Genomic DNA, 24,638 nt, shown 5'->3' with positions numbered 1-24,638 from the left:
TGAATCGTTATGTTGTTTTTTTAAAACATATATTATCTTAGCAAACTCGGATAACCAAGGGATAACCAAAAATATGCATTTTAATTCTAAAACAAGTCCAACATACACATTCAATAAAATCAAATATTACGGGTGCAATGGTGCTTAAATTATTATTAAATATATTTACGTATATAAAACTATATTTTTAAATAATAAATATGTTTGAGAAACGAAATGACCAAAAATTTTATAAATGTTATTTATAATTATTAATTTTACAATGTATGTATTGTATGGAAACCAAAAGATACATCAAAAACATCTTTCAAATAACATCATTTTTCGAAAGAAAGTAAAGACTACACGCTTACAGCCAAATATGTAGTGGTTATGTAATCTGTGCAAAAATATTTATTATTCTGCCTACTTTAATATTATATTGTAATTAATTTTCACTTTACTTTCTTCCAAAAAAATGTTTTCTCATTGCGTTGCACAGCAAAATAATTTAGAACAAAACTTTTTTTTTTATAAAAATCTACCTCAAAACAGGCAGACATTCGCAAATTTGCATACAATGTTAGTTTTACCAAATAATACATGTCTACTTGTTTTTTTAATTATCTGATATTTTTTTATATTTTTAAGTTTGTAATCTTATGACTTTTTTAGTTATGAGGATGGGTGCATGTTGTTAAATTTATAAATAATTTAAACATTTATTTAGACTTTTATTTTGTTAAATACAACATAAACGTTTTTTTAAAACAAAAATCTGTCTATCGACAGACAATGAATAAATATAGAAAAAATCCATTTGCAATATAAATGATTGCAAATGGAAATACAATAAAAAAAAAACATTTCATATACTCTTCTTACAGTTTCACAAGCATCATGTAATCGCACAATTCAATAAATATAAAATCTCTACAATTAGAATGCAATTGTCTCGCTAGCTTTTTACATATACAAGGCTTTTAAAATTTGTAAACATGATAATATATTTTGATTTCGCATAAAATAGTTGATCTGGTAATGTAATAGCAAAATTCTATACACTTTAAAATCTGTTTTGATAAAAATAATAACTATGGTATCATCTATAACAGAATAATATTTGATTAATATATTTTCACTAATATTTGCATGAGAGTTGATGAATGTATTTATATTTTACTGAGTAGCATTCACAATATCAACAAATTCAGGTTTAAGACTGGCTCCGCCAACAAGGAAGCCATCAATGTCTGGGCAAGCGCCTAACTCTTTAGCATTGGCTGCAGTTACTGAGCCACCATATTGTATGCGAACAGTTTCAGCAATGTCAGGAGATGCGTTAGAAGACAGCCAGTTACGAAGAGACGCATGAACATCTTGGGCCTAAAACAAATATTATATTATCCCACATGACTTTTTTAAATTCTAATAATAATAACACACATAAATAATTCTTATTAATGCATATTTAGCACAGCATTATTCTATTAAGTACATAACTATATTTATTTATCTTGGTATGCTAAAATGATTAACCTCCAATGGGTTGATTAGAATTCAAAAATTTTGCCTAATCCTTAGTCTTAACATTACAAAATAAAGTTCTCCTATAAATTTATGTTTTTTATTAAATCAAAATAGTAAAGTCATATCTAAGACTGCACCACTACATAATCCATTTTCACAGAGGCTGTGAAGGAGAATCATCAACTTTTAATTCATTGTACAATATAAGTAAGATAAAAGTAATCTTATAGTTACCTGTTGTGGTGTAGCAGTTTTGCCAGTTCCGATAGCCCATACGGGTTCATAAGCCAAAACAACATTTGCCCAATTATTACCAATGGCTGGCAGCAGAGCTTTAGTCTGTCTGAAAACTACTTCTTCAGTTTTACCGGCCTCCCTTTCTTCAAGGGTTTCACCGATGCATGCAATTACTTTCAATCCTGATTCAAGAGCATGAGCCACCTGAAATAATATATTGTAACTTTATAAATATTCTGCTTCATTTACACACAAATATAAAACGACAAATAATGGATAAACTTTTCCATGCATCCTTTATATTATAAAACAAAATTGTATTACAGTAGATATATAAATGTTTATAATTCTAATATCTTGAAAAAAGTCTTACTTTCTCTGCTACCAAATCATCTTTCTCCCCAAAGATAGTTCTCCTTTCTGAGTGACCGAGGATTACCCAATCAGCACCAACATCTTTAATCATAGCTGGAGAGATTTCGCCTAAAAAATTTACAATAGTTACATTATTCCATAATATTTTTATCTAATCTATAAGACTAATAAAATAAATGAATATTACCTGTGAAAGCACCTTTGGGTGCTTTCCAACAGTTTTGAGCTGCAACTCCAATAGTGTTAGGAACAATGCTTTTAACATAAGCCAGATAAATTGCAGGCACACCAATAACAACCTGAAAAATGTAACAATAATGTAAATGTACTATAATGTAACATTAGTAAAAAAAAATATTATGACAATTTGAGGGTAGTTTTAATATCCATTTCATTTGGTTACAATTTACTGTTGGTCATTTCATTACAATTTAAAATAATAAAATTTGAGTGTATAGAGATTCTAGACTACCCACTCTATGTTAAAATTCACAGATTACTCATCAATTTATCACAACCTGTGGAATAATCGGTGGAATGATTTACATATCATGCAATTTGCTCTTAGCTTTAGAAACACCATTTATTGTAACATCATTGTACACTCTCCGTACCTTTTAAAATATTTAAATAGTTTATTATAATTAAGTCTTTAATTTGAAGGTAATATTTAAGTATTATTATTTTATATTTCAGACATATGTAAAGACATTATTATTAATTATATAGATCATTTAAGAGTTGTCTAATTATTATTATTCTTTATTACACAATATCCATATGTACTTAAACTTAGTGACATTAAGATACACCTACCTCAGCATTGGGGTCAAGAGGACCTTTCTTCAAATTGTTAACTATTTCGTTAATTTGATTTTTATCTCCATTCATCTTCCAGTTACCACCAACAACGAATTTACGGCCCATGGTGATTTCACAAACTGTAGGAATAGGGTCTTGTTATATTGATTGATTTATACAATATAAGTACATAATAACGTAAGATATTAGCTAATAAATTATAGAAAGCATATTTAAGTACAATTACATGAAAAAATACTCACAGTTCTATTTAAAAAATGAAATATAAAGCTGCTAGGTGTAACCGGCTCGACTACCAGAAACAGATGACCTGATAGGGTGAACTATATTTCGGACAAAGATTGTTTTCGTTGCTAATTAAAATGACAGTGCCGGTAAAGATGACAAACCATTGGTTATTTAGTTAAACCTAAGCCAACAGTTTCATTTCAACCAATCAACTGTGAGTTTACTTTGAAGAAACTTTAATGCGAACGAATAAAACAAACTTATATCGAATGACCTTTCTGACATTGAGAAAGGAAATGTAATAAGGTTGCCAAATCAAAAAATATTAAATCCTCGATGACACACCTCAATAAGTCAATATAAAAATATTAAATACTTATACCTGTAAAAGTTCTATAATATATTATATTAATAGAAAAAATAACTTTTATTGAACAAATCAACAACAACAAATAATAATCTTTACATCATATGATTTGTGTTAATGCGTTTAGATATATAAAAACCTACAATTGAAAAAAACTAAATATTTCTTTTTTTAAAAAACAATAAACATTACTTTATGTATTTTTAATATTATACGCTTTTAGATTTAAGTTAAAATGAAATATCAAAAATGGAACTTTATCTGTTACTCTCAAAGACATTCTGGTTGTGTAAACATGTATTTATGTAATCTGTAATTGATAACGATTTTTTGGCGTTTGTTGAAAAGTTATAAAGTATAAACATAATAACGATTAACGAATTTTGAATGGATGTTTTTTTTTTAAATTCACTCTTTTTATAATTTAGTTCATTAACTGGTAAGGTAAAAACTTTTGAAAAAAACAAAATAATAAATCTTTAACAGTAAGTATTTTCTTTGTTAATTTTTCATAATTATGATGTAAACAATTATATATTCAAATGAATAAATTATTCTTTCAGATGTCGATTGATGATTCTCTATTGAACCTCAATACAACAGAACAAAACAAAAATATAGATAAATCAGCCGTCGGAAATCGTAAAAAAAATCTCACTGACTATTTCGTAACAAGGTAAACCGATGTGAATTTCGGAAATTTTCATCTTATATAAAAGTTCCATAAATTTTCTAAATTTAGCTTCAGGACTTTGTCATCTATTTAGAAATTTATTGATATCATAAGTTAATGAAGTGGTTAAACCACTTAAGTAAAAAATCAACTATTTATTATAAGAATTGATAATTTTTTCATAATATATATTTATTAACACATTCTATTAAATTACTAGCTGCACCCCATTGTTTTAATTGTGTCAAATTTTATAGAGATAGAACTTATACTTAATAACAGGCACATTATATATCTCATGGAGCCGATCAAAGTTTTTAATAATTTTTATTATGAAATTTAGTTAGTACTTATTTTTATTATGAAATTTTATATAGTGCGGTAACAATGTTAATTTGTTATGTAATTATTTGTATCATATAACCATTGATCGAATAATCGGATGCATATTTACCTAAAGTTGAGGTGTTGGCTGCTATGGAATGCACTTTTGTATCGAAATAATCCGGGGATTCCGGAATCGACGAATACAGTGTTTTGGTTATAGAATTAAGTCGAGTGAATACAGATACTTGCGTTCAGGTGTTTGCTAATATGGAATGCACTTTTGTATCGATCGTAAAAAATCAAGCTATTTCAGAATTATCGTTTAGTGCTTTCCGACTATAGATCGGGTGCTGGCTTATGTTATAAAGTTAATTGCCAAACTGTCATTGCAAACGTCAAGTTAAGTAATTTTCTTTCTTCACTCTACATAGCGACAAACAACTCTTTTTGCATTCCCGAAATTTTGAAATCCTGGGATTTAAATTTAAAAAACATGTTTTAAGGAGCCGCTTTCATAATTTCTTACCGAAAAAATAACTTTAGGTAAATATGCATCCGATTAGTCGATCACTGCATATAACCATAATTTTATTCATACATAATTACTTATATCAAATAAACATAAATATAAACTATAAATTTTGCACCTACTGCAGAAGTATTACAAATTATATATAGCAGTCTTATAATAAATATATAAGTCTTATTAATAATACAAATAATTGGTATAAAATTAAATAATTAATATATTAAATTATAGTGCTGGTCTTTTTTTACACTAATTTGAAACGTCTATATTATTTTCATGTTTATTAAAATTTCTAAAATATTTCAGAACTAATGATCCAAAAAAGAAAATGGTTTCCAAGTTAATCCAAGTAAGCTTAGGTGTATGTATGTCAGATGATGATTTCAGTGTGGATTTACCATCAGAAAAGTACTGGAATTTAGTTGCTGAAAAGAAACGGTATAATAATTTTTTTTTTCTTCCAAATTCCTTATAAGATTATAGACTTTATTATAAAAATAAATTAATTTCCTTTATAGGATAGATTTAAAAGATGCTCTAGATGAAAATGAGAGATTACATAAAATTAAACAGTCCTTATTGGAAAAAAACCTCCATTACAAACAAATGCTGGAAGAAGCTAACAGTTTTATTGATGTGTTTAAAGTAAGTATTTTGTAGTACACACACTTTTTATTGTTGTTGTTGTCACCAGTTAAATAACAGGCACATAACATTATATATCTGATGGTGCTAATCAAAGTTTCATAGTACTCACTTTTACTATGAAATTTTATATAGTGTGGTAACAAGTTAATTTGTTATAATTATTTGTAACATTTTGCCATAATTTTATTCATACATAATTACTTATATCAAATAAACATTTAAAAGTAAAAATTTTGCACCTACTGCAGAAGTATTACAAATTATATATAGCAGTCTTATACATGTCCTATTAAAAAAAAGCATTGATTTTGATTTCATTAACAACATTTTAAACAATTATTATGTTCCGAGTTTTTAATCTGAACGATTATTCTCTTAACATTTTTGCCTGCATATGCTTTCAAAATAAGTACCTTTTTTCTTAATTTAACTTAAGAACAAAGGTAAAATTATAACTTATAGTATTATACATAAGCATTATATATTATTATGCAAGTATAGCCAAGATGGCCCAGTGGTTAGAACATGTGCATCTTAACCGATGATTTTGGGTTCAAACCCAGGCAGGCACCATTGAATTTTCTTGTGCTTAATTTGTGTTTATAATTCATCTCGTGCTCGGCGGTGAAGGAAAACATCGTGAGGAAACCTGCATGTGTCTGATTTCAACGAAATTCTGCCACATGTGTATTCCGCCAACCCGCATTGGAGCAGCGTGGTGGAATATGCTCCAAACCTTCTCCTCAAAGGGAGAGGAGGCCTTTAGCCCAGCCGTGGGAAAACGTACAGGCTGCTAATGCTAAAAAAAAAAAATAGTATTATACATATTTATTCCATATTCTATATATTCTTTAAAATTTGACACAATTAAAACAATGGGGTGCAGCTAGTAATTTAATAGAATGCGTTAATAATTTATTTATTTTTTCAGGAAGTTGTGCGGGACACAGCTGATGACACCGGTATAGATGTAGCTGATTTTAATGAATCAATTGAATAAGGAAGACTGATAATGTAAAAGTTTTTGTAACAAGTCATGCTTACCATCCTGGTGGCCCACTTGTTCTGTGTCTGTTTCCCAAAGATGAATGGTTTAGTTTTGACATAGCTAAACAAATCTATTATTTGTAATTTCTAATTGATACTTAATAACATTCAGAGTTATAAAACTAGCAAAAAAGTTGCCTGTGTGAAGGAATATTGTTTGTTCTGGCTAAGTAGTTAGGAACTGTGAAAATATTCTATTAAATATAGTGCCATTGTTGATGAGAATCAAATTTATCATGTAATCATATCAATATGTTTGACTAGGTAACATATAAACTAAACAGTTCACAATTAATTTCAGGAAAGATTTTGAAAATTGATATGTTTTTTTAATCAACTCTATATTTAAGAAATAACAATAATATTTTATGTGTTAATATAATTTGTAATTTTATAATATCACAATTTTTTCTTAGGATACAATTCCTTTATTATATTACTTCAATGATTTCTTGTATATCGAATTTATCCGATTATGCTTTTCATTTGTTATCTGTTTTTAAATTGTAATAAATGGAATAATAATTATATTTGAAATAAATACATAACATTGATAAAAACAAGTGCGTTTTATATAACATACCATATACATTTTCAGTCAAAAAATAAGTATTAATATGATTCATATTTTATATATTAACTTTATAAATTACATGCATTTCAAGTCTTATGACTTTATGACCTATCTGTCACACGTTCATTCGCAATATTCTGCTTCGTTTTTTCGCCACCTATGTGACTGTGCCAGCAATTAAATTATCTGTACCTTAAGATTTATTTATTAAACAGAAAAATTATTAGTATCGACTTACTTACAAAATAATTAACTTAACGTTCGCATATTCTAAGTGACTTCATACTTTCGATTGGTTTTTAATTTGGCTATTTAACAAACAAGTACAATGTTAATTTATCCTGGACAAGAAACAATCAGACAACCTTATCGCGATATATAACTTTTACTTACCTTAACATTTAAATTTGATATAAAATACTTTTTATCCATTAATCAGGATGATAATACTGGAATCTTGTACTATAATTATGTACCTGACACCTGTGCTGTTAAAAAAAGCTCTAAATATGTTAGTATTATAATTTATTCCCATTATATTTTCCCTATAATTTAAATGAAAATTGTTTTATTTTTGGTTTTTACAATTTATCATACTTGTTGGGCCCAAATAGTATTTATTGTAATAGTATACAATTTGCTATCTGGCGATATTTTTATTATATATTTAGCCAAGGTAGCCCAGTGGTTAGAACATGTGCATCTTAACCGATGATTTCGGGTTCAAACCCAGGCAGGCACCATTGAATTTTCATGTGCTTAATTTGTGTTTATAATTCATCTCGTGCTCGGCGGTGAAGGAAAACATAGTGAGGAAACCTGCATGTGTCTGATTTCAACGAAATTCTGCCACATGAGTATTCCGCCAACCCGCATTGGAGCAGCGTGGTGGAATATGCTCCAAACCTTCTCCTCAAAGGGAGAGGAGGCCTTTAGCCCAGCCGTGGGAAAATTTACAGGCAGCTAATGATATTTTTATCAATCTTATCTTAAAAGTTTTAAGTTAAAGCTAATATTTACCGGCTTCTATAACTTTAAAAAGATATGTGTTCAGTACTTTTACAGAAGTTAAAATTTTACTATTTTTTTATTGTAATTAAAACAAACAACATAGTTATCTTAAACTAAAAACTGGTATTTTTTAGATTAGTATGTGCGATCAATCTCATGATAAAGTTTCGTATACAAGGTTTTGTAAATTTGTATAGCGTCAATGACACTTGACAGAACGTAGTCGACGCCGACTGGCTGACACATCATCTAACGTCAATCCAATAATTACAAAAATTTTGCGGTTTCGGCTGTAAGATTTATCATAATAAGTCTTCCACAAATATATTATATATTATAGTTTTAGATGTTATTTAAATGTAGAATTAGGTGTAACAGATATATTATTTACATTCTATGTGCTTAACAAAAGTTAATAAACTCAAGAATTAAGTAAACTTAAAACATGTGGCGCCAACAGTTTTGGAAGGTGTGTATATTCTTTTTATAATAATTGTGAAAGATTATAAAAAAGACATTAGTTGGGATATTTTTTAACTTTTAATGTTTACTCAAGATTGGCTATAAAATATTAAAGTCCTCGAGAAGTCAAGCATGTACCGGCTCTTTGTTTTCTTACAGAAATTAATAGTGTTCTCTTGTTCTAGGTATTAATCCTATGTTTTCTGTGTGTGCATTTATCATCACAAGTTAAAAAACAGAAAACATCAGTTATATCAGATATTGATGACATAAAAGAATTTAAAAAGTTGCTAAGAACCAAAACAAATGTGTTGGTTCTGTTTATAAACAATAATAAAGCATCTCAGCCAGTTTTAGAAGTATTTAGAGAAGCTGCTGACAATATGAAAGGTCAAGCTACGTTGGTAATGATGGACTGTAGTGGAAGGTATTTTAATTGTTGTGTATGGGCTTAAAAATATTTTTACTATCAAACTGTAATTATAATCTAAGATTTATTTCATTCTAGTGAAGGTAAAAAGTTGTGTAAAAAGTTGAAGGTGTCTACTGAAAAGCCATACAGACTCAAGCATTATAAAGATGGTGATTATCACAAGGACTATGACCGAGGCATGAGTGTTAGTGCCATGGTTAATTTCCTTAGGGATCCAACAGGAGATTTACCTTGGGAGGAAGATCCAGAGGCAGCAGATATAGTTCATTTAGCTGATGGAGAGGTAAAAAATTCTCGGGGACTTATGATGAAACTTTCACATTTATTATATACTAGTACATAAAGAACAATATTAATTGAAATTTGAGTAGATTATTCAAAATAAAATATTTGTTACCTACTATATAGTATATATATTGGTTACAGAGTACTAGTATTTGCATATGTACAAACATAAGTGCGCTTACAGTTTCTTTATGGACAAAACCCAAAAACTTGTCATTTACCTGATTCGAGTTTGAACCCAGTGTCTTGGGATCTGAACCTTTATAAGCATGCCTAGCAATACAAATTATAATCATTTAGAATATCCCCAAGAATGTAGAGTATTATAGAACATATAAAGGCTATTTTAAAAATTCCAATTCCAATTAACATAAATTACAGTGTTTTGAACATTTTTTAATTAAAAAAAAATAATAGGCGAGTCAAATTTTATTGTTCATGGTATATTATCTTCGATCTTGATTATAATTTTTAAATCATATGTCATTTACTGTGTTATCATACAATGTGTTGAAAATTGATTTGTTTTAGATTAAAAATAGTATTTCCAATTTTCTACTCTATTTTATTGCAATAACATTCATAATATTAGATTCGATACATTTATTTAATGAACACTGTGAATGAACATCGAAGTTCATTATCACTTATCACTTATTTTGTTCAAGACACATGATTAAATGAAGAAATAAAATATTTTTATTATGTTTATGTAGATTACTTTAATAATAATTGTTAAAGACAACTGTATTAAAATCCAACAATGTCATAATTAGTTGTAAAAATAAGTGTAAATATATGACCCACACATTTTTATACTTATTTTTACTACCTGTGTATGAATTTGCTTCGCCAATAGACACTGACTGTATGCCATAAATTCCACATCTTCGATGTAGGAATGTCAATGGGAATGAAAATGAATGTAATTGCAACAACATTCAACTGAAATACAACAATACAAAATATTGATGTATATTGGAATAATAAGTATTGTTTGTTTTACCTATCATGATTTGTTAACAAACGACATATCCTTTTTGCAGACACAAATTAGAGTATGTAATTATGGTATTGTTAAACTCATTATAATTTGAACTCTTACAGGCATTGATCAAATTTTTGAAGAAAGGAATTGCAACATATAAAAAATCCATGATAATGTTCTACGCACCCTGGTGCGGCTATTGTAAGTCCATGAAACCAGATTATGTAGCTGCTGCAGGTGATTTGAAGGTAAAGAGATAAAAATTTATGAATTTTTGAGACTTAAAAAAGAAGTATCAGATGCAAATGAGCTATTGGCTATAGACACGGCATGTTTAAGATATATGTTTATATAACAACAGTGTAATGTGTTTGATATGACATTGCAATTGAAAGACTTCATCATTTCTACTACTTCTCTCAATAGAATATGGCTAATCTCATTTGAATAATGTGCGTTTGAGCCCATCAAGCACCACTGAGCTTTTCATTAAGTGCTTAATGCTGAAAATCTTTTTATGTGATGAATTATCCGTATTTGTTTCTTATTTTAAATAAATCTTTTTTGAACATATTAGCTTGTATGAAATACACATTTGATGTAATTTTAGGGTGAAGCGTATTTAGCAGCTATTGATGTTTCAAAGCCGGGGAATTCAAAAATTAGACAGCTGTATAACATAACTGGTTTCCCAACTCTTTTGTACTTTGAGTAAGTATCATTATAATACTTCATTTTTTAAATTAGTATGTGTATTTTTAGATAAGGTGATGGACCATCTGATAATTTAAAGAACAGACAACTTCATATATTGTCAATGTCAATATGAATTCATTCACTATTCCTGCATAATTAAAGTTATATTTAATGTCAAGTGAAACGCACGGACCAGCTTGTTATCTCTACATTATATCAAAAAATTGTACACAAAATTATATTTTTAGAAGTTAGACCAGTAATTTAATTTACATTTTTATCACAATGTTCACCTGTGGAATATTGGCACTATCCATGTATTATCCTATAAACACTAACAATACAGTGTAATTTGTGATAAAATAACAAACAATATTTGATTAAGAATTTTTTTCATACAGAAAAGGACAGCTCCGGTTCCCCTACCAAGGGGACAACAAACATCAAGCTATAGTGGACTTCATGAGAGATCCCACAGCACAGCAACAGAAGAAGAAAGAAGTTGCCGATGAAAGCTGGTCAAAGGATACTGATGTGGAACATTTAACTGGTGAGTTATGATATAAACATCATTTTATTTTAGTTAAAACATTAAAATTTAAAAATTTACACTGTAAACTGCAAACTAATAAGGGCTGGTACAAACAATAGAAATGCAAGTAAGCCTTTTTTATATTTACATTTCTTTGTAAAGAATAATAAGTTAAATTTTAACAAAAGTATTGTTTACCGAATCAAACAATAATCGTTTGGTAAGGAGAGCAAAGTTACTTTAAAAGTAATTGGAAAATTTCGTAAACAATTTATATGTCATTAAAGGGCTTCTGCCCTTCAAGTACAATTCACTTGAACAAAGCAATACTTTACCCAATTACACATGGTTAGTAACTCTTTTGTGGGGCAATGTATCCGTTTTTACAACAGGATCTCAGAAAACGTTCAAAAATATTAAATTTTAAGATTAAAAATAATCGTTAAGGAGCGTTTGTATGCTAAAGGATATAACAAAATTAATGACTTCTTAGTTGATTGCACACCTTGGGAATGAGACGATCGGCTCGAGGCTGTTTCAAATAAAGAAAAGGAAAGTTGTAAAAAAAATTACAATTACATTTAAAACAAAAATCCCGCTGAGTTTCTTTCGCCGGTTCTTCTCAGGTTTATTAATTTCCGAACCGGTGGTGGATTTTTGACTATCAATGAACAAATGTAACGCTTCTGTACTGATAAAGATTTTTGACCTTTTTTGAAATAGACGTGAAATGCTTTATATAATACATAGTAACACTTATGTTGTTTTAGCAAAAATATGTTTTTTTAAATAGTATGGCGCATTTATTCATTTTAATCAAAATTATACATTGATAAACTGAACAAACCCATTAATGTAAACGAATATGGAAGTTATTCAATCGGTAATACATATATAACACCAAATAAAAACACTTTATTTAAATATTATTATAGATTATTTTTTCTTTTCAATCGTTATTTTACTAGGAAATTTAAATGTAAATTAATTACGATTCAAGTGGGAGTAACCGATAAGAAATTCAAGCAGTTCCTCCTTTTTTTTTTCCAATGTAATGAAAACGTAAAATAATTTTAATTAATTAATTTTATTTTAATGATTTTATTTGCTTTTGAAATGAAACTTTTTTGTTTGATAGTGTTGATTTAAGAGTATTTATGCATTAAAATCTTATGTCATTTGAGACAGCTAAATTATTGTTCTCAATTCTTTTAGAGTTTACTTTTTTATTACAATTTGTTGAGTGATTTCCATGTAATGTTTGGATAATCATGCTATTTTCTCGTGTACGGAAAATATTAAATGGTTAATATGAAATTCTTATTAAATAAAATACTTTTACATTACGCATCAAAATAAAATTAATAATATTATGATTTAGGTCAGTCATCTGTTAATATTTAAAATTGCCCCTAAAAGTGAATCATTTATTATACTAAGAATACAATTTTTAAACAGACTTGTTAAGTTTAATTACGTTTATTTTTTTATTTTATTTTATTTTCGGGAAACAATCAGTAAAATACAACTGTAGTGTTCAAAAACAATTAAATAACAAATAAATAAACCAATCAAGTTTCCAAGATTATATATTTTTTTTAAGAAATAAACGAATTTCTAATATTCCTTTTTACCCCTCCTTTTAAGCTTATCCTAACCTAAATTGTGTCAGGAGTGTGAACGACCAAAGCCCAAGGGGTCAGGATCAATCCTGCGACTTTTTCCAGCGCTAGGCGGCCCGTAAACCATTGCGCTATTGACGCTTAATCTAATATAATATTACTAATATAATTATTATTAAATCGAATATAAATAAGAAGCAGAGAGTAATCCTTTTTTTTTTCTTTTAGCTCAAACGTTCGATAGTGTGCTATCTAAAGCCGAGCACGCTTTGGTAGTATTCTACGCTCCATGGTGCGGGCACTGCAAACGAATTAAACCTGAGTTTGAAAATGCTGCAACTAGAATCAAAAATGAGAATGTAAGTAAGCTATGATTAAGGTGAGATTCAGGTGACGCAGTTCCTCGCAAAGCAGGGCTGAGTAGAAGCTTTATCGTTTGAATAAGTAAAAATATGACACAACCTGTTCTGCAGCTCAATGTTGGTCACCTTTGGATCATATGCTGTATTAGCATATGACCCCCTATTTGTATAATGTCCAAATAAATTAAATGCTTTGTTTAATTTATTTGAATTGAACGATTATGATAATGATATGAAAAGTATTGAATTATATACAAACCTATATTATAAATAGTTATCCTACTTAGATAATATTAAAATATATGTAGGAAATATTCTTTTCGTAATTTAAATATGACAGTTAGTCGTCGCGTAAGAAAAAAAAAGATTTGTTCTAAATATACTTTTTATTTCTAATCACACACACACACACATCAGCCCGTATTCGTCCACTGCTGGACATAGGCCTCTCCAAATGCACGCCACTGTGGTCTATCTTCGGCAACTCGCATCCAGCTCCTGCCAGCCGTCTTGCGCAAATCGTCACTCCACCGTACCTGAGGACGTCCTACACTACGTTTGCCGAGACGGGGTCTCCACTCTAGAACACGTTTTTTCTAATCAATATCACCAAAAAGCCTATTTTCTCAATTTCAGATAAACGGGCTGCTTGCCGCAGTAGATGCGACGAAACAACCCGAATTAGCTTCCAGATTTGGTGTTAAGGGCTACCCAACATTGAAATATTTTAACCGAGGTGAATTCAAATATGATGCTGGTCATGCAAGACAAGAACAACAGATTATTGACTTTATAAAGGTAAGCTTTAAATGCCATATGTTTATAACTGTAACTAAATGTATTTAATCAGATAAAGGAGGAACACTACGATTTTGTCTCGGAACCGATGAAATGTACTTCTATTTTGATTTTGATATATTTTTTTAATGCCCATCAATAAGAGTATTGATTTTATCTGTTACGATTTAAAAACTATCGTCTGAATGACAATTGAGATATTATTTTTATTATTGTTTAAATAACATTTCTTTATATGAGTGGTTTTTTAGAAAAGGCATGATGTCTCGTTTTTACTAAGAAGTAAAACGCATGCAAGAAAATTTAATCACAGATAGTCAGTATCGTTCTTTATAGAATAGACACACAACAGACGGCTATTCACATCGATATATGGCATATTTTCAGTTTACATTCCTTTGCCTTTCCTGTTTAGATAGTTAATTTACCATTTTATGAGTTATTCAGTAGTAAATATAAGTAATCGTGCCCGCTTTATTTGTAATGATGATAAATAAACAGAAGTCAGCAATAGAGATAATAGAAATGGTAAATTTTTTCATCCGATTTTGTGCGTGCTCACGTGGCAGACATACATAAATCAATATTAAAATGTCATTGAGAGACAGAACCATATACCATCCTCCAAATATAATACATTATACAACTTTATCTTTCGTCGATCGACGACTGAAAATAACCGAGTAAAAGATAAAGAATTAAGAAAATTATTATAATAAAATATTACTTGTTGGTAGGGCTTTGTGCAAGCCCGCCTGGGTAGGTACCACCCACTCATCAGATATTCTACCGCCAAATAACAGTACTCTGTATTGTTGTGTTCCGGTTAGAAGGGTGAGTGAGCCAGTGTAATTACAGGCACAAGGGACATAAAATCTTAATCTTAGTTCCCAAGGTTGGGGGCGCATAGGTGATGTAAGGAATGGTTAATATTTCTTACAGCGCTTTTGTCTATTGGCGGTGGTGACCACTTACCATCAGGTGGCCCATATGCTCGTCCGCCAACTAATTGCCATAAAAAAAAATTGTAGTAGTCTTTGTTGTCCTATGTAAAGTGCCAGGAAGACAATGTCGAGCTGTAAAAGGATCTCCAGTTAACTACGCTGTAAATTTAAAATTACATCTTTTAAAGAAGATGAAGTCGTACAAGAGAAATGAAATGAAAAAAAAAAAAGTTAGATTTATTTCTATATATTAAAAATTTAACTCTGTACATGCAAATCATCCTGCATCCGTAATATAGAAATGATAATAAATGGTTGTTGTGGATTAATTTTGCATCCTCACTGACAGTGACTGGTTTAATACTTTTCATATTGATAGAAAAAGTAAAGGCGTTGGGCGGATACAACCATCTGAATCTAGTGATTGCCCCATTTATAATCGTGTTGTGCTATGATTAAGGGATATACCTTTGGTTTTACAAACTGTCGAGTGTTGGCTGCACCAGGTTCTAGGTAACTAACTAAGGTTCAATGTTTGCAATTACTTTTAATATTCTAAGGGACCCTTAAACTTTTAAGTAAGGTTTGGAAGGTGTAAAGAAATTGATTATCAATAAAGACATACAGTCATTTATGTGATAACGTAAATTAAAGTAGGAACGTGCAATTCGTCGTCGTTGCTATTCTATTTTCAATTATTATAAGCAAAAACAAAACAAAAACAAATAATAATATGCTCAATTTTGTCCCAATGTTTGTTAAATATTATATAATTAGGCGCCCGTTTTCGAACTGAATCATTAAATTTCGCCTCCTTTGACGCTTTAGCGCTCCGAAAGCACTTCGGACGGCTCTGGCGACGTGGCGTGACCGTTTCCCTGAGGAACGGTACGAGCAAACGTATGAGCGGATCCATCTTCATGACCTTGGATACGACATAAGCCAATAATGATCAGTCACAGTTGTTAAAAATAATTATCTTCTTGAATTAATTGGTATACAATTATTCGTCAGGATCTTCTTATCTTTACGAATATATCATTTTAATCAACAGTCACCGCAAGAGCCACCACCACCGCCACCTCCAGAGACTCCTTGGTCGGAAGAGGAATCTTCCGTTCGTCATCTCGACTCGGCGAGCTTCCGCAACGTTCTTCGGAAGATCAAACATGCCATCGTCATGTTTTATGCGCCTTGTAAGTGCATTCATACATAAGTATTAACGCTGTAGTTACATAAATATAGCCGCGAATTAGCCAATATATGTTTTTGACGCAATTCTTTGAGATTAAAAAACTACTAAAACTCACTCACCTCCAACAGAGACTAATCTGGATCAAAGAATTTCTGTAAAAACAGAATAACATAAATTCAACTTTCTTACTCCTAACGCTAGTATTCCACTAGAGAGAATTATTTGAGAGAAATTCTTTTTTTTTTTCTCACACACAAGTATCTCGTACACAATATGTTAAAACTTATATAGAAGATGCTGCCAGCGTGTGAGTTTGGGTACACCATAAAATCTAGTCCAATAGTAGAAAGATATCAGGCCTGGAAACGAGATATGCCCAAAACTATTTGCCGCTATTTTGGTGGCTGACCATCAGATGGCCAATATGTTCGTCCGCTAACCTATACCATAAAATATGTCTCACTGCTGGGCTCTTGAGCCCCTCATCTTTTAAGCTTCAATGCGAAGTCATGGATATATATATTTTTAACGGACCATGCAAATATTGGTCATTTATTGTTTCGAACGAAGTTAAATTGGAAGACAATAGTATGGTTTTGTTTCAAATATAATATAAATTATATTTTCAGGGTGCGGTCACTGCAAGAGCACGAAACCGGAGTTCGTTAAAGCTGCGGAAAAGTTCGCAGATGAACTAATTGTGGCGTTCGCTGCTGTTGACTGCACTCAGCATAAGGATATATGCTCCAACTATGACGTCAAAGGATACCCAACTATTAAATACTTTAGCCATTTTGATAAATTGGTCCAGGATTATAGTGGCGGCAGGAAGGTGAGATATCCCTGATTGTTACTTACCATCACTGGTCTAGTGGCTTGCTTAAAGTCTTATTGGTTCCGTTAAAAAGCTATTAAGTTTTTTCGTCGAAGTGTTCTTAGTAACATCTCAACATATTATACATACACTTTTATCATAAACTAAACTAGAGATACATATTTTCCAGGAAGCAGATTTCGTATCGTTCATCCACAGCCAAATGGACAAACATCAGACATCGCAGAAAGTAAAGAGTAATCAGGATGCCGGTTTTGGAGTCAACGTGGTCCTGGCTGATGACGGCAATTTCCACGATGTTATATCCTCGTCTAAACCCACCTTCGTCATGTTTTATGCTACATGTAAGTTACCATTACCGTTTAAAATAAATATGGTTTCGTCTGAACTCTGTCTGAAGCTTTTGTTTTTTTATCGTTATTTCGAATAAAAATTCTGCCATCGTCTCTACAGACGAAACAATTATATTGAATTGATAATGTTATGTGTAATATATATTCTCGGTTCACCTTCCCAGGGTGTGGACATTGTTCAACGGTGAAACCAGCGTACAGTCGTCTAGCAACGACATTGCAGAAGGAAAATAATCCGGTCAAAGTAATAGCAGTTGATGCAGCGGAAAATCCCAAAGCAGCAGATTTCGCGGGCGTACAAACTTTACCAACGTTCAAAATATACGCATCGGGAAAACACTTAGCCGATTACGAGGGAGATAGGTCTACTGAGGACATGCTTAAATTTTGCAAATCACACGCTAAGGTAAAAGATGAATTGTGATAGATGTGTCCGGGAGCGTATCGACGTATTAGAAGCGACGTTATGTCGATGACGAGGTCGCAAACTATATTGTCATTCAGCATTTAATAATATATAATTTATGTTCTTAGTATATTTTTTTTCGTGCAAGATTATTTTTTAATATTTATACACTGCGTCTTTGTACGTGAAAATTTACGTAACCATCACTTTTTATAAGGCTTTTACTGCCTGCGCGCGAAGACGTTGCAGACATGGCATGTATAACCTGATAAGTTCGTTTAACGCTTTTATTGATTAGCTAATATATATTCTGTAGTATAAATGAAATATACCCGAAGTGAATACTTGTTAGGTTACCTAAAGAGTTCATAGGTGACATATTCCATAGTTAAATTTCCGTTTTACGTAAATATCTTGTTTGTTTGTATATTGTGTTATAAACATTTATAATTTATATGTTTAATAATGTTAGTTTGAAATTCACAATTAGTCAATTTAATTAAAATATTTTAGTTAAATTAAATAAATAATTTACAATAGATGGTTCTGTTATGCTAAAATAATATTTATATATGGCAATACGAAATAGAGCGTGTACTGTTTTCTTATGTTTTTTTCTTTTATTGAAGAAAATGATAATTTATGAATACAACGCTATATTTTGGTATTAAATATTAGTGGTAGTTTATGCAAAATATAGATAAACATATCCGATGTATTTCTAGGTAAAATACTTCAAGTAATTTAATTTTCATTTTATATATGGTTTTAAAAAATGATATATAATTGCAGAATTTCTATTATCAATTATAAGACATGCTCAGCCTAGCGTGTTCGCGTAGCGATACTAATTAAATATTTTGTTTTCGTATCATCACAAAAGCTAATTCACTCAATAATAAAATATTTGTATTGCATGTCCTTTGATTAGCACCTAAAACTGATTCACATATATGCTACTTGTGTTATTTACCAAATTTGCAAAATAGTAATTAATTATGTTTTGTACGATCAAAGCAAATACAAGAAATCGCGGCGCCTATCGTAAACCTTATATGGGCAGCTTTTCGTCAATTACCTGCAAATTCTTGACACTAAACTAAGTCTTAATAAAATATAAGAGAGATTTTATTTCTAAAAATTTATAAAATATTAGAAACAAAATCTGTATATACATTGGTGCTCATTATGTTTTTTTGCAATCTTATTGTCTCGTTGGATCTGTATCGACCTTGATTTCGGATCACGTGATACCAGTTTCGAATTCTGGATCATTCCAAAATAGATTGGACGGGCTTATGCCAAGAAATTTGTAGAGAGAATTTTGTACGTGTTTGTTTCTTTGAATAAATATATCTGCTTTATTATGAATCTAGTGGAGTTGGCTAGTCCTTGTTCAGAATGGCTCTTATAGCCGAAATCATCATCATCACCATCATCTCAATCAGTTAAACTAATTACAGATAGCAATTAGTGATATCTTAAATACAGGTATAATTAATTTTCTTACTATCCATGAAGTAATCATTAAAGTTGAGTCTTTTCATTCTATTGGATAAGGGATATAACGTAGATAATTGTCCGTATTTAAATTCAATAGTATTAGGTCCTTGCATATGAAATTGGCGTTTTGTACGGGAGGAATATAAAGTCTTTTTTTTTGTAAAATGTATTTAATTAATCAAAATATGCACCACAAAATAAACCACGAGGGCGAGATTCAATAAAATCTTTGAAGGTGATTTGGACTGCCGATTATCGTACAGTATCCACTCTTCATCACAAGTCATGCTTCGATTTAAAATCCCTTCATGATTGTGTCGGTTTAGCAAAATAACACAGCGGTCGGTCGTAACTCATCGTTCGGTCGATGAGTCGGTTTCATGAGGTAACTCGTTCAAATTTTTCCGAAGCTTGCAGCTATCTTTGAAGTGCTTTGTGATGGATTCGGTTCCAAAATAGCCTAAAATTTTTTGCCTAAAATTGCCGTCCATGGGGTTGGCTCAGAAGGTTGAAATTACTAACACGAAAACGTTGAAACCAAAAACGTACCGTGTTTTCTTTTGCAACACCAGCGCCGTACACATGATTACTCCTTCGAGTTTCTGCAGCACTGGTGCCACGGTAGAACGTTTTCCATTGTGCGGACGCCAAAAAAAATAATAATGAGGAAAAACCAAATGAATGACTGTTTTTAAAACTTTAAATTTATCAGCTAAATAAATTTATAAATTTGAATATGGAATTCTTAACCGAAGAGGAGATATTTCAGATAAAAGTGCTCAGTCCGCAAAAACGCTAATTTTATATGTAAGGACCTAACATAATGTACTGGTAACGCTTTTTAAGACTAATAAATGCGCTTTATTAACATATAATATTGGTATCGTAGAAACAATGTATGTAATGATAATAAATCTACTTAGAACGTGTAATGTAATGTTTGTAATAGTAGCATTCAACTCTAGCTGCTCGTGACGTAATAATGGAGTGGCGTATGACTTATAAAAGCCATAGTGACGTAGCGAGCGATAGTAGAGGCTTTACGCTCGTATCAGATCCATTGAATGAACTAAATAAAAATAAATAACAATCACGTTTATTTTTTAATTACTAATTATTTTAATAAATAATTATATCTTATTACATACAAACATATGTTTAATCTGATAAGATAAGCAACTCGAAACAAATCAAACAGCGGTGCGCACGCGCTCATCCTTAGTGCACCGACGTCCGACCGTACTACCTCGCGGGTAGCATGTGTTCAATACTATTATAGTATATACAGACTTGCATGTGATTGTGCTTTTAAAAATAATTTAAAATGTATTTTTCTATTTAATAACTATTTTAAATTAAGGACCCTGTTTACTGACAATCGTAATGTATTCATATATATTATATAATATGTAAATTAAATTCATATTAAGTTTAGTTGAAATTAGTAAATACAAATTCCTATTAATGTCAAGTATTCAACATATTGTATGTCTGACAGGTCCATCGACTTGAAATACAACTAAGGAAGTATTTTTGGGCCATTTAAATTAAAAGGATGAAATAGTATTTGGAGCATTGTATAAATGTGCTAACATTTAACGAATGAAGTCGGAACGGTCAGCTAGTTATTTATATATTTGATTCAATTCAACTCAATACTATATTTATTTATATACATATTTATGTAAAAGTTTACATACAATTGATTTCAAGTTAATTTTTGCTTTCAAAGGAATTTTTAGGTTTTTTTATTTTAGATATAAAATATCCAGTGTCTGTTACTATACATTGGTTATTCTGCCATAATTAAATAAGACTCGCCCAGTGTCACCAATAAACAACAATAAAACGTGTAAAAACCGTATTTTAGCCTAGTATCCAAAACTAGTATTTGTCAGCTGACTGTAGCTTTAGATTTTGATAATTCATACACATATTGGAATTCCTTATATCAATTAGGTTGCATTTTATTTTTAAATTGATATAAAATATAACTTTTCGACATATGACTGTTTGTAGATTTAGACTTTGATATTTATTATACAAAATCTATTCGTATGTAAAATTAATTAGATTAACAAACACGTATTTACGCCGAGTACTTATTGTAAACAATATTATATAAATATATATAATAAGTAATTGTTGCTGATGTTTTTAAAGAAATGTTCGTGTTATATTATTATACTCTGTGTATTTATTATTATATACAATTCGATTAATAGAATGAGGGTGTTATAAATGGTGCCCCTAATAGCGTCAAATGATAACAGTTATACCGTAACACACTAACAAATGAATATTCGTTTCGAGGTTACTATTATGGGATACAAAAGAACCACCAGCAGTGGGTACCACCTACTTATCACATATTCAACTGCCAAACATAAATACTATATGTTGAGCAAGAGTAACCATGCAATGAACGACTTAGTTGCCATGGTTGGTGGCGCATTGACTGCGTACTTACAGCGCCAATGTTTGGGCGATTGTGGCCATTTACCATCAGGTGGTCCATTTGTTCGGCCGCGTACCTATATTATAAAAAATAACTAAATGTTTCGATTATTAAGGAATTTAAATGATTAAATGGTTTTTATAATGCTTCTCTAGTCTGTTTTTCTGCGACGCTGTGTATTTTAATTTCTTGTTGTTCAGTTAGTAAGTATATGTGTCGTACACTTTGGAAAGTTTGTTTTTTCAGTTGTAAGTTATAATTACTATTTAAATGTCGTTTATATGAGGCAAAATGTACTTACATATTAAAATAGTAAATTACAGTCGTAGGTGTTGCAATAATATGAGCATATACGTTTATCCGCATCGTAGTCAATTCCACCATCCGTAAGCGAAACGAATCGTTTCTTGAATATAGTAAGCGATTTTTGATAAATTATGTGTTCGATTCAAAAGAACAGTGCAGTGCGTCACTAAATTCAAAATGGCGTACTAAAGTAAGTTTTATTTTTGATTATAATTAAAGAAAAACAACCCTTTTTCCCATTTGATCGCTATTGAAGTGTTAGTGGTTAAGCATTTGGGGCCCCTAGTAGAGCTCGATGTTTTCCAAACTGAGGTTCCCGGAGGGAGATTAGGTCGAACCGGTCGCACCCTTCCCCCAATAAAACGCGCTGAATTCAGCTAATATTCATAATATTTGTTTTTTACCTACATATTCAATAATTATGATATTTATAAAGTAAAATGTAAAATGTTTAATCAATCAAATAACATTTATTATTGTTATATTATAAAAAAATAAAGTTATTTATACCTATTATATTATACGGGCTTCCAACGAGTACTATGCAACTGTTAATGTACAATGTATTGTACTTCATTAATCGCTTTATTCGAACTTAGTACGTGTTTAGAGTTAGCAACAAATATTACGTAATGTTATGGTGCGATTCAATTGGTGGTGTTGCCAACATTTATGTGTTTGCAACTATAGTCCTCAAAGTAACTTAAATAAATTGCAGTCCCTTGTAACCGACGTGTGTTGACGCAGACGCAGCATTTACGCATTCTATGGATTTTGAATCCAAAACTAACCGATAAAAATGTCGAGTATGAGTTTTTGGCAACGGTACTTGAGGATTTGCTCGTTTTGTTTGTATTTCCGAATGAACAACTAAAAAATATATATTAATGACTACATTTGGTGTCATTTTCCCAAAACTATTCGATAAATAATTTATCATAAATGAGTTTTAATATTAAGTTGCTATACTTATTAAGTTACGAATGTGATTTCAGAATAATTTCAATATTTTTTTTTCGATCCATACCTTTAAGAATTTTTCTAACTGGTAAACTTGAATAAGCAAAAATAATCATTCTAAAATAAAAAAAAAAAACGTAAAATACATAATTAAATACATGGTTTTATATATTTTTAATATTAAACATGTCCTATTTTAGTAATTATATATTTGCTTTTTGAAATGTATGATCTTATGCGAATGTACTAAATGTAGCATCTAATTTAAATCAATTAGTTTCTGTTTTTAAGCTAACAATAAACTTTATTTTAATAATCGTTGTTTCTTTTTATTCATTTACTCATTAAGAAAACCTATATGAATGTTACGAGATACATCAACATGTGTATTTTTACCTTAAAAAGTTCTACGAAAAAGTCGCGATGGTACATGGTGTTTATCTCTAGGGATAACCCACAATAACCATTTTTTATCCTTTACTATTTACAATAAATAATGGTTTATTTAATACAGCATTAATCCTCATTTGTTATATATGTATGCGATAATGTATGTAATATCTATTATTGTACATATCATTAGTCCCAATAAAGATATAAAATCTGACTGAAGGAAGTCCACTGAGATTGATTTAGCGTCTATTCATCCAGTCAGTTCTGACAATTTCTGATTTTAAATTAAAAAGTATCCTTGCTTTGTCGGATAGTTCATTTTAAAAATTATAAAGAAATTAAACTGTTATTTAGCTATAATTTTTAATATTTAACCAATTGTCCTTACTTATTATTAAAATTAAATGCGATTGTTAGACGACTTGCAATATAGTTTGTAACAAATATAAGATATGACGAATCCAAGCACTCCGCCCGCTATAACATCCTGCCAATGGTGATGATTGTCAATACAGCGACTTGTGCCGATAAGAGTTGCTAAAATTAACGGGAGCAAACAAACTGCATGCATTCCTCGATTTTCTTTAGTCATTTCCCTCAACCAAAGACTTAAAAAGCCGAGGGAACAAAATGCGAAGCTCGTGTGACCGCTCGGAAACGATTTTCTGCCATCAATTATATCACTTAAATGTCCTATACTAAATTCGGCAGCCTCCAGTCCGTTTGGAAAGCAGCGGTAGAAGAAATCCGGTCTCGGTCG

The 24,638-nt window shown here is 30.4% G+C and overlaps 3 protein-coding genes across 3 annotated transcripts; 2 read left to right on the top strand and 1 right to left on the bottom strand.

The window, feature by feature from the left end:
- Window positions 1-1,081: 1,081 nt before the first annotated feature.
- LOC125075898 (triosephosphate isomerase) lies at window positions 1,082-3,342 on the bottom strand. Its single transcript, XM_047687745.1, has 6 exons — window positions 3,186-3,342; window positions 2,938-3,062; window positions 2,309-2,420; window positions 2,120-2,229; window positions 1,744-1,950; window positions 1,082-1,365 (listed from the first exon to the last, which is right to left on the bottom strand). The coding sequence occupies exons 2-6, from the start codon at window positions 3,046-3,048 to the stop codon at window positions 1,159-1,161; spliced, it is 747 nt and encodes a 248-aa protein (XP_047543701.1). The 5' UTR covers window positions 3,049-3,062; window positions 3,186-3,342; the 3' UTR covers window positions 1,082-1,158.
- A 620-nt stretch (window positions 3,343-3,962) lies between these two features.
- On the top strand, window positions 3,963-7,210 carry LOC125076005 (geminin-like). The gene is made up of 5 exons (XM_047687925.1): window positions 3,963-4,023; window positions 4,102-4,214; window positions 5,374-5,505; window positions 5,586-5,712; window positions 6,647-7,210. Exons 2-5 carry the CDS (start codon window positions 4,102-4,104, stop codon window positions 6,713-6,715), a joined length of 441 nt encoding a protein of 146 aa, XP_047543881.1. The 5' UTR covers window positions 3,963-4,023; the 3' UTR covers window positions 6,716-7,210.
- A 1,396-nt stretch (window positions 7,211-8,606) lies between these two features.
- On the top strand, window positions 8,607-20,226 carry LOC125075981 (protein disulfide-isomerase A5). The gene is made up of 12 exons (XM_047687889.1): window positions 8,607-8,816; window positions 8,995-9,236; window positions 9,318-9,525; window positions 10,635-10,763; window positions 11,126-11,226; window positions 11,613-11,761; window positions 13,594-13,724; window positions 14,364-14,525; window positions 16,524-16,665; window positions 17,294-17,496; window positions 17,669-17,843; window positions 18,017-20,226. The coding sequence occupies exons 1-12, from the start codon at window positions 8,793-8,795 to the stop codon at window positions 18,274-18,276; spliced, it is 1,926 nt and encodes a 641-aa protein (XP_047543845.1). The 5' UTR covers window positions 8,607-8,792; the 3' UTR covers window positions 18,277-20,226.
- Window positions 20,227-24,638: the final 4,412 nt, after the last annotated feature.

Source organism: Vanessa atalanta, chromosome Z (genome assembly GCF_905147765.1).
Source record: "Vanessa atalanta chromosome Z, ilVanAtal1.2, whole genome shotgun sequence".
Classification (NCBI taxonomy): domain Eukaryota; kingdom Metazoa; phylum Arthropoda; class Insecta; order Lepidoptera; family Nymphalidae; genus Vanessa; species Vanessa atalanta.
Note: the sequence above shows the minus strand (reverse complement) of the source record. Positions and strands in the feature narration are given on the sequence as shown.

What these genes read in the sequence shown, in the direction of transcription:
- LOC125075981 (XM_047687889.1), top strand. Translation starts at nt 8,793, where the DNA reads ATGTGGCGCCAACAGTTTTGGAAG. An exon ending in ATGATGGACTGTAGTGGAAG is followed by an intron (nt 9,237 to 9,317) that starts GTATTTTAATTG and finishes ATTTCATTCTAG; the next exon opens with TGAAGGTAAAAAGTTGTGTA. An exon ending in ATTATAGTGGCGGCAGGAAG is followed by an intron (nt 17,497 to 17,668) that starts GTGAGATATCCC and finishes CATATTTTCCAG; the next exon opens with GAAGCAGATTTCGTATCGTT.
- LOC125076005 (XM_047687925.1), top strand. Translation starts at nt 4,102, where the DNA reads ATGTCGATTGATGATTCTCTATTGAACCTCAATACAACAGAACAAAAC. An exon ending in ACTGACTATTTCGTAACAAG is followed by an intron (nt 4,215 to 5,373) that starts GTAAACCGATGT and finishes AAAATATTTCAG; the next exon opens with AACTAATGATCCAAAAAAGA. An exon ending in GTTTTATTGATGTGTTTAAA is followed by an intron (nt 5,713 to 6,646) that starts GTAAGTATTTTG and finishes TTATTTTTTCAG; the next exon opens with GAAGTTGTGCGGGACACAGC.
- LOC125075898 (XM_047687745.1), bottom strand. Translation starts at nt 3,048, where the DNA reads ATGGGCCGTAAATTCGTTGTTGGTGGTAACTGGAAGATGAATGGAGAT. An exon ending in CTCTTGACCCCAATGCTGAG is followed by an intron (nt 2,421 to 2,937) that starts GTAGGTGTATCT and finishes TACATTTTTCAG; the next exon opens with GTTGTTATTGGTGTGCCTGC. An exon ending in ATGATTTGGTAGCAGAGAAA is followed by an intron (nt 1,951 to 2,119) that starts GTAAGACTTTTT and finishes ATATTATTTCAG; the next exon opens with GTGGCTCATGCTCTTGAATC.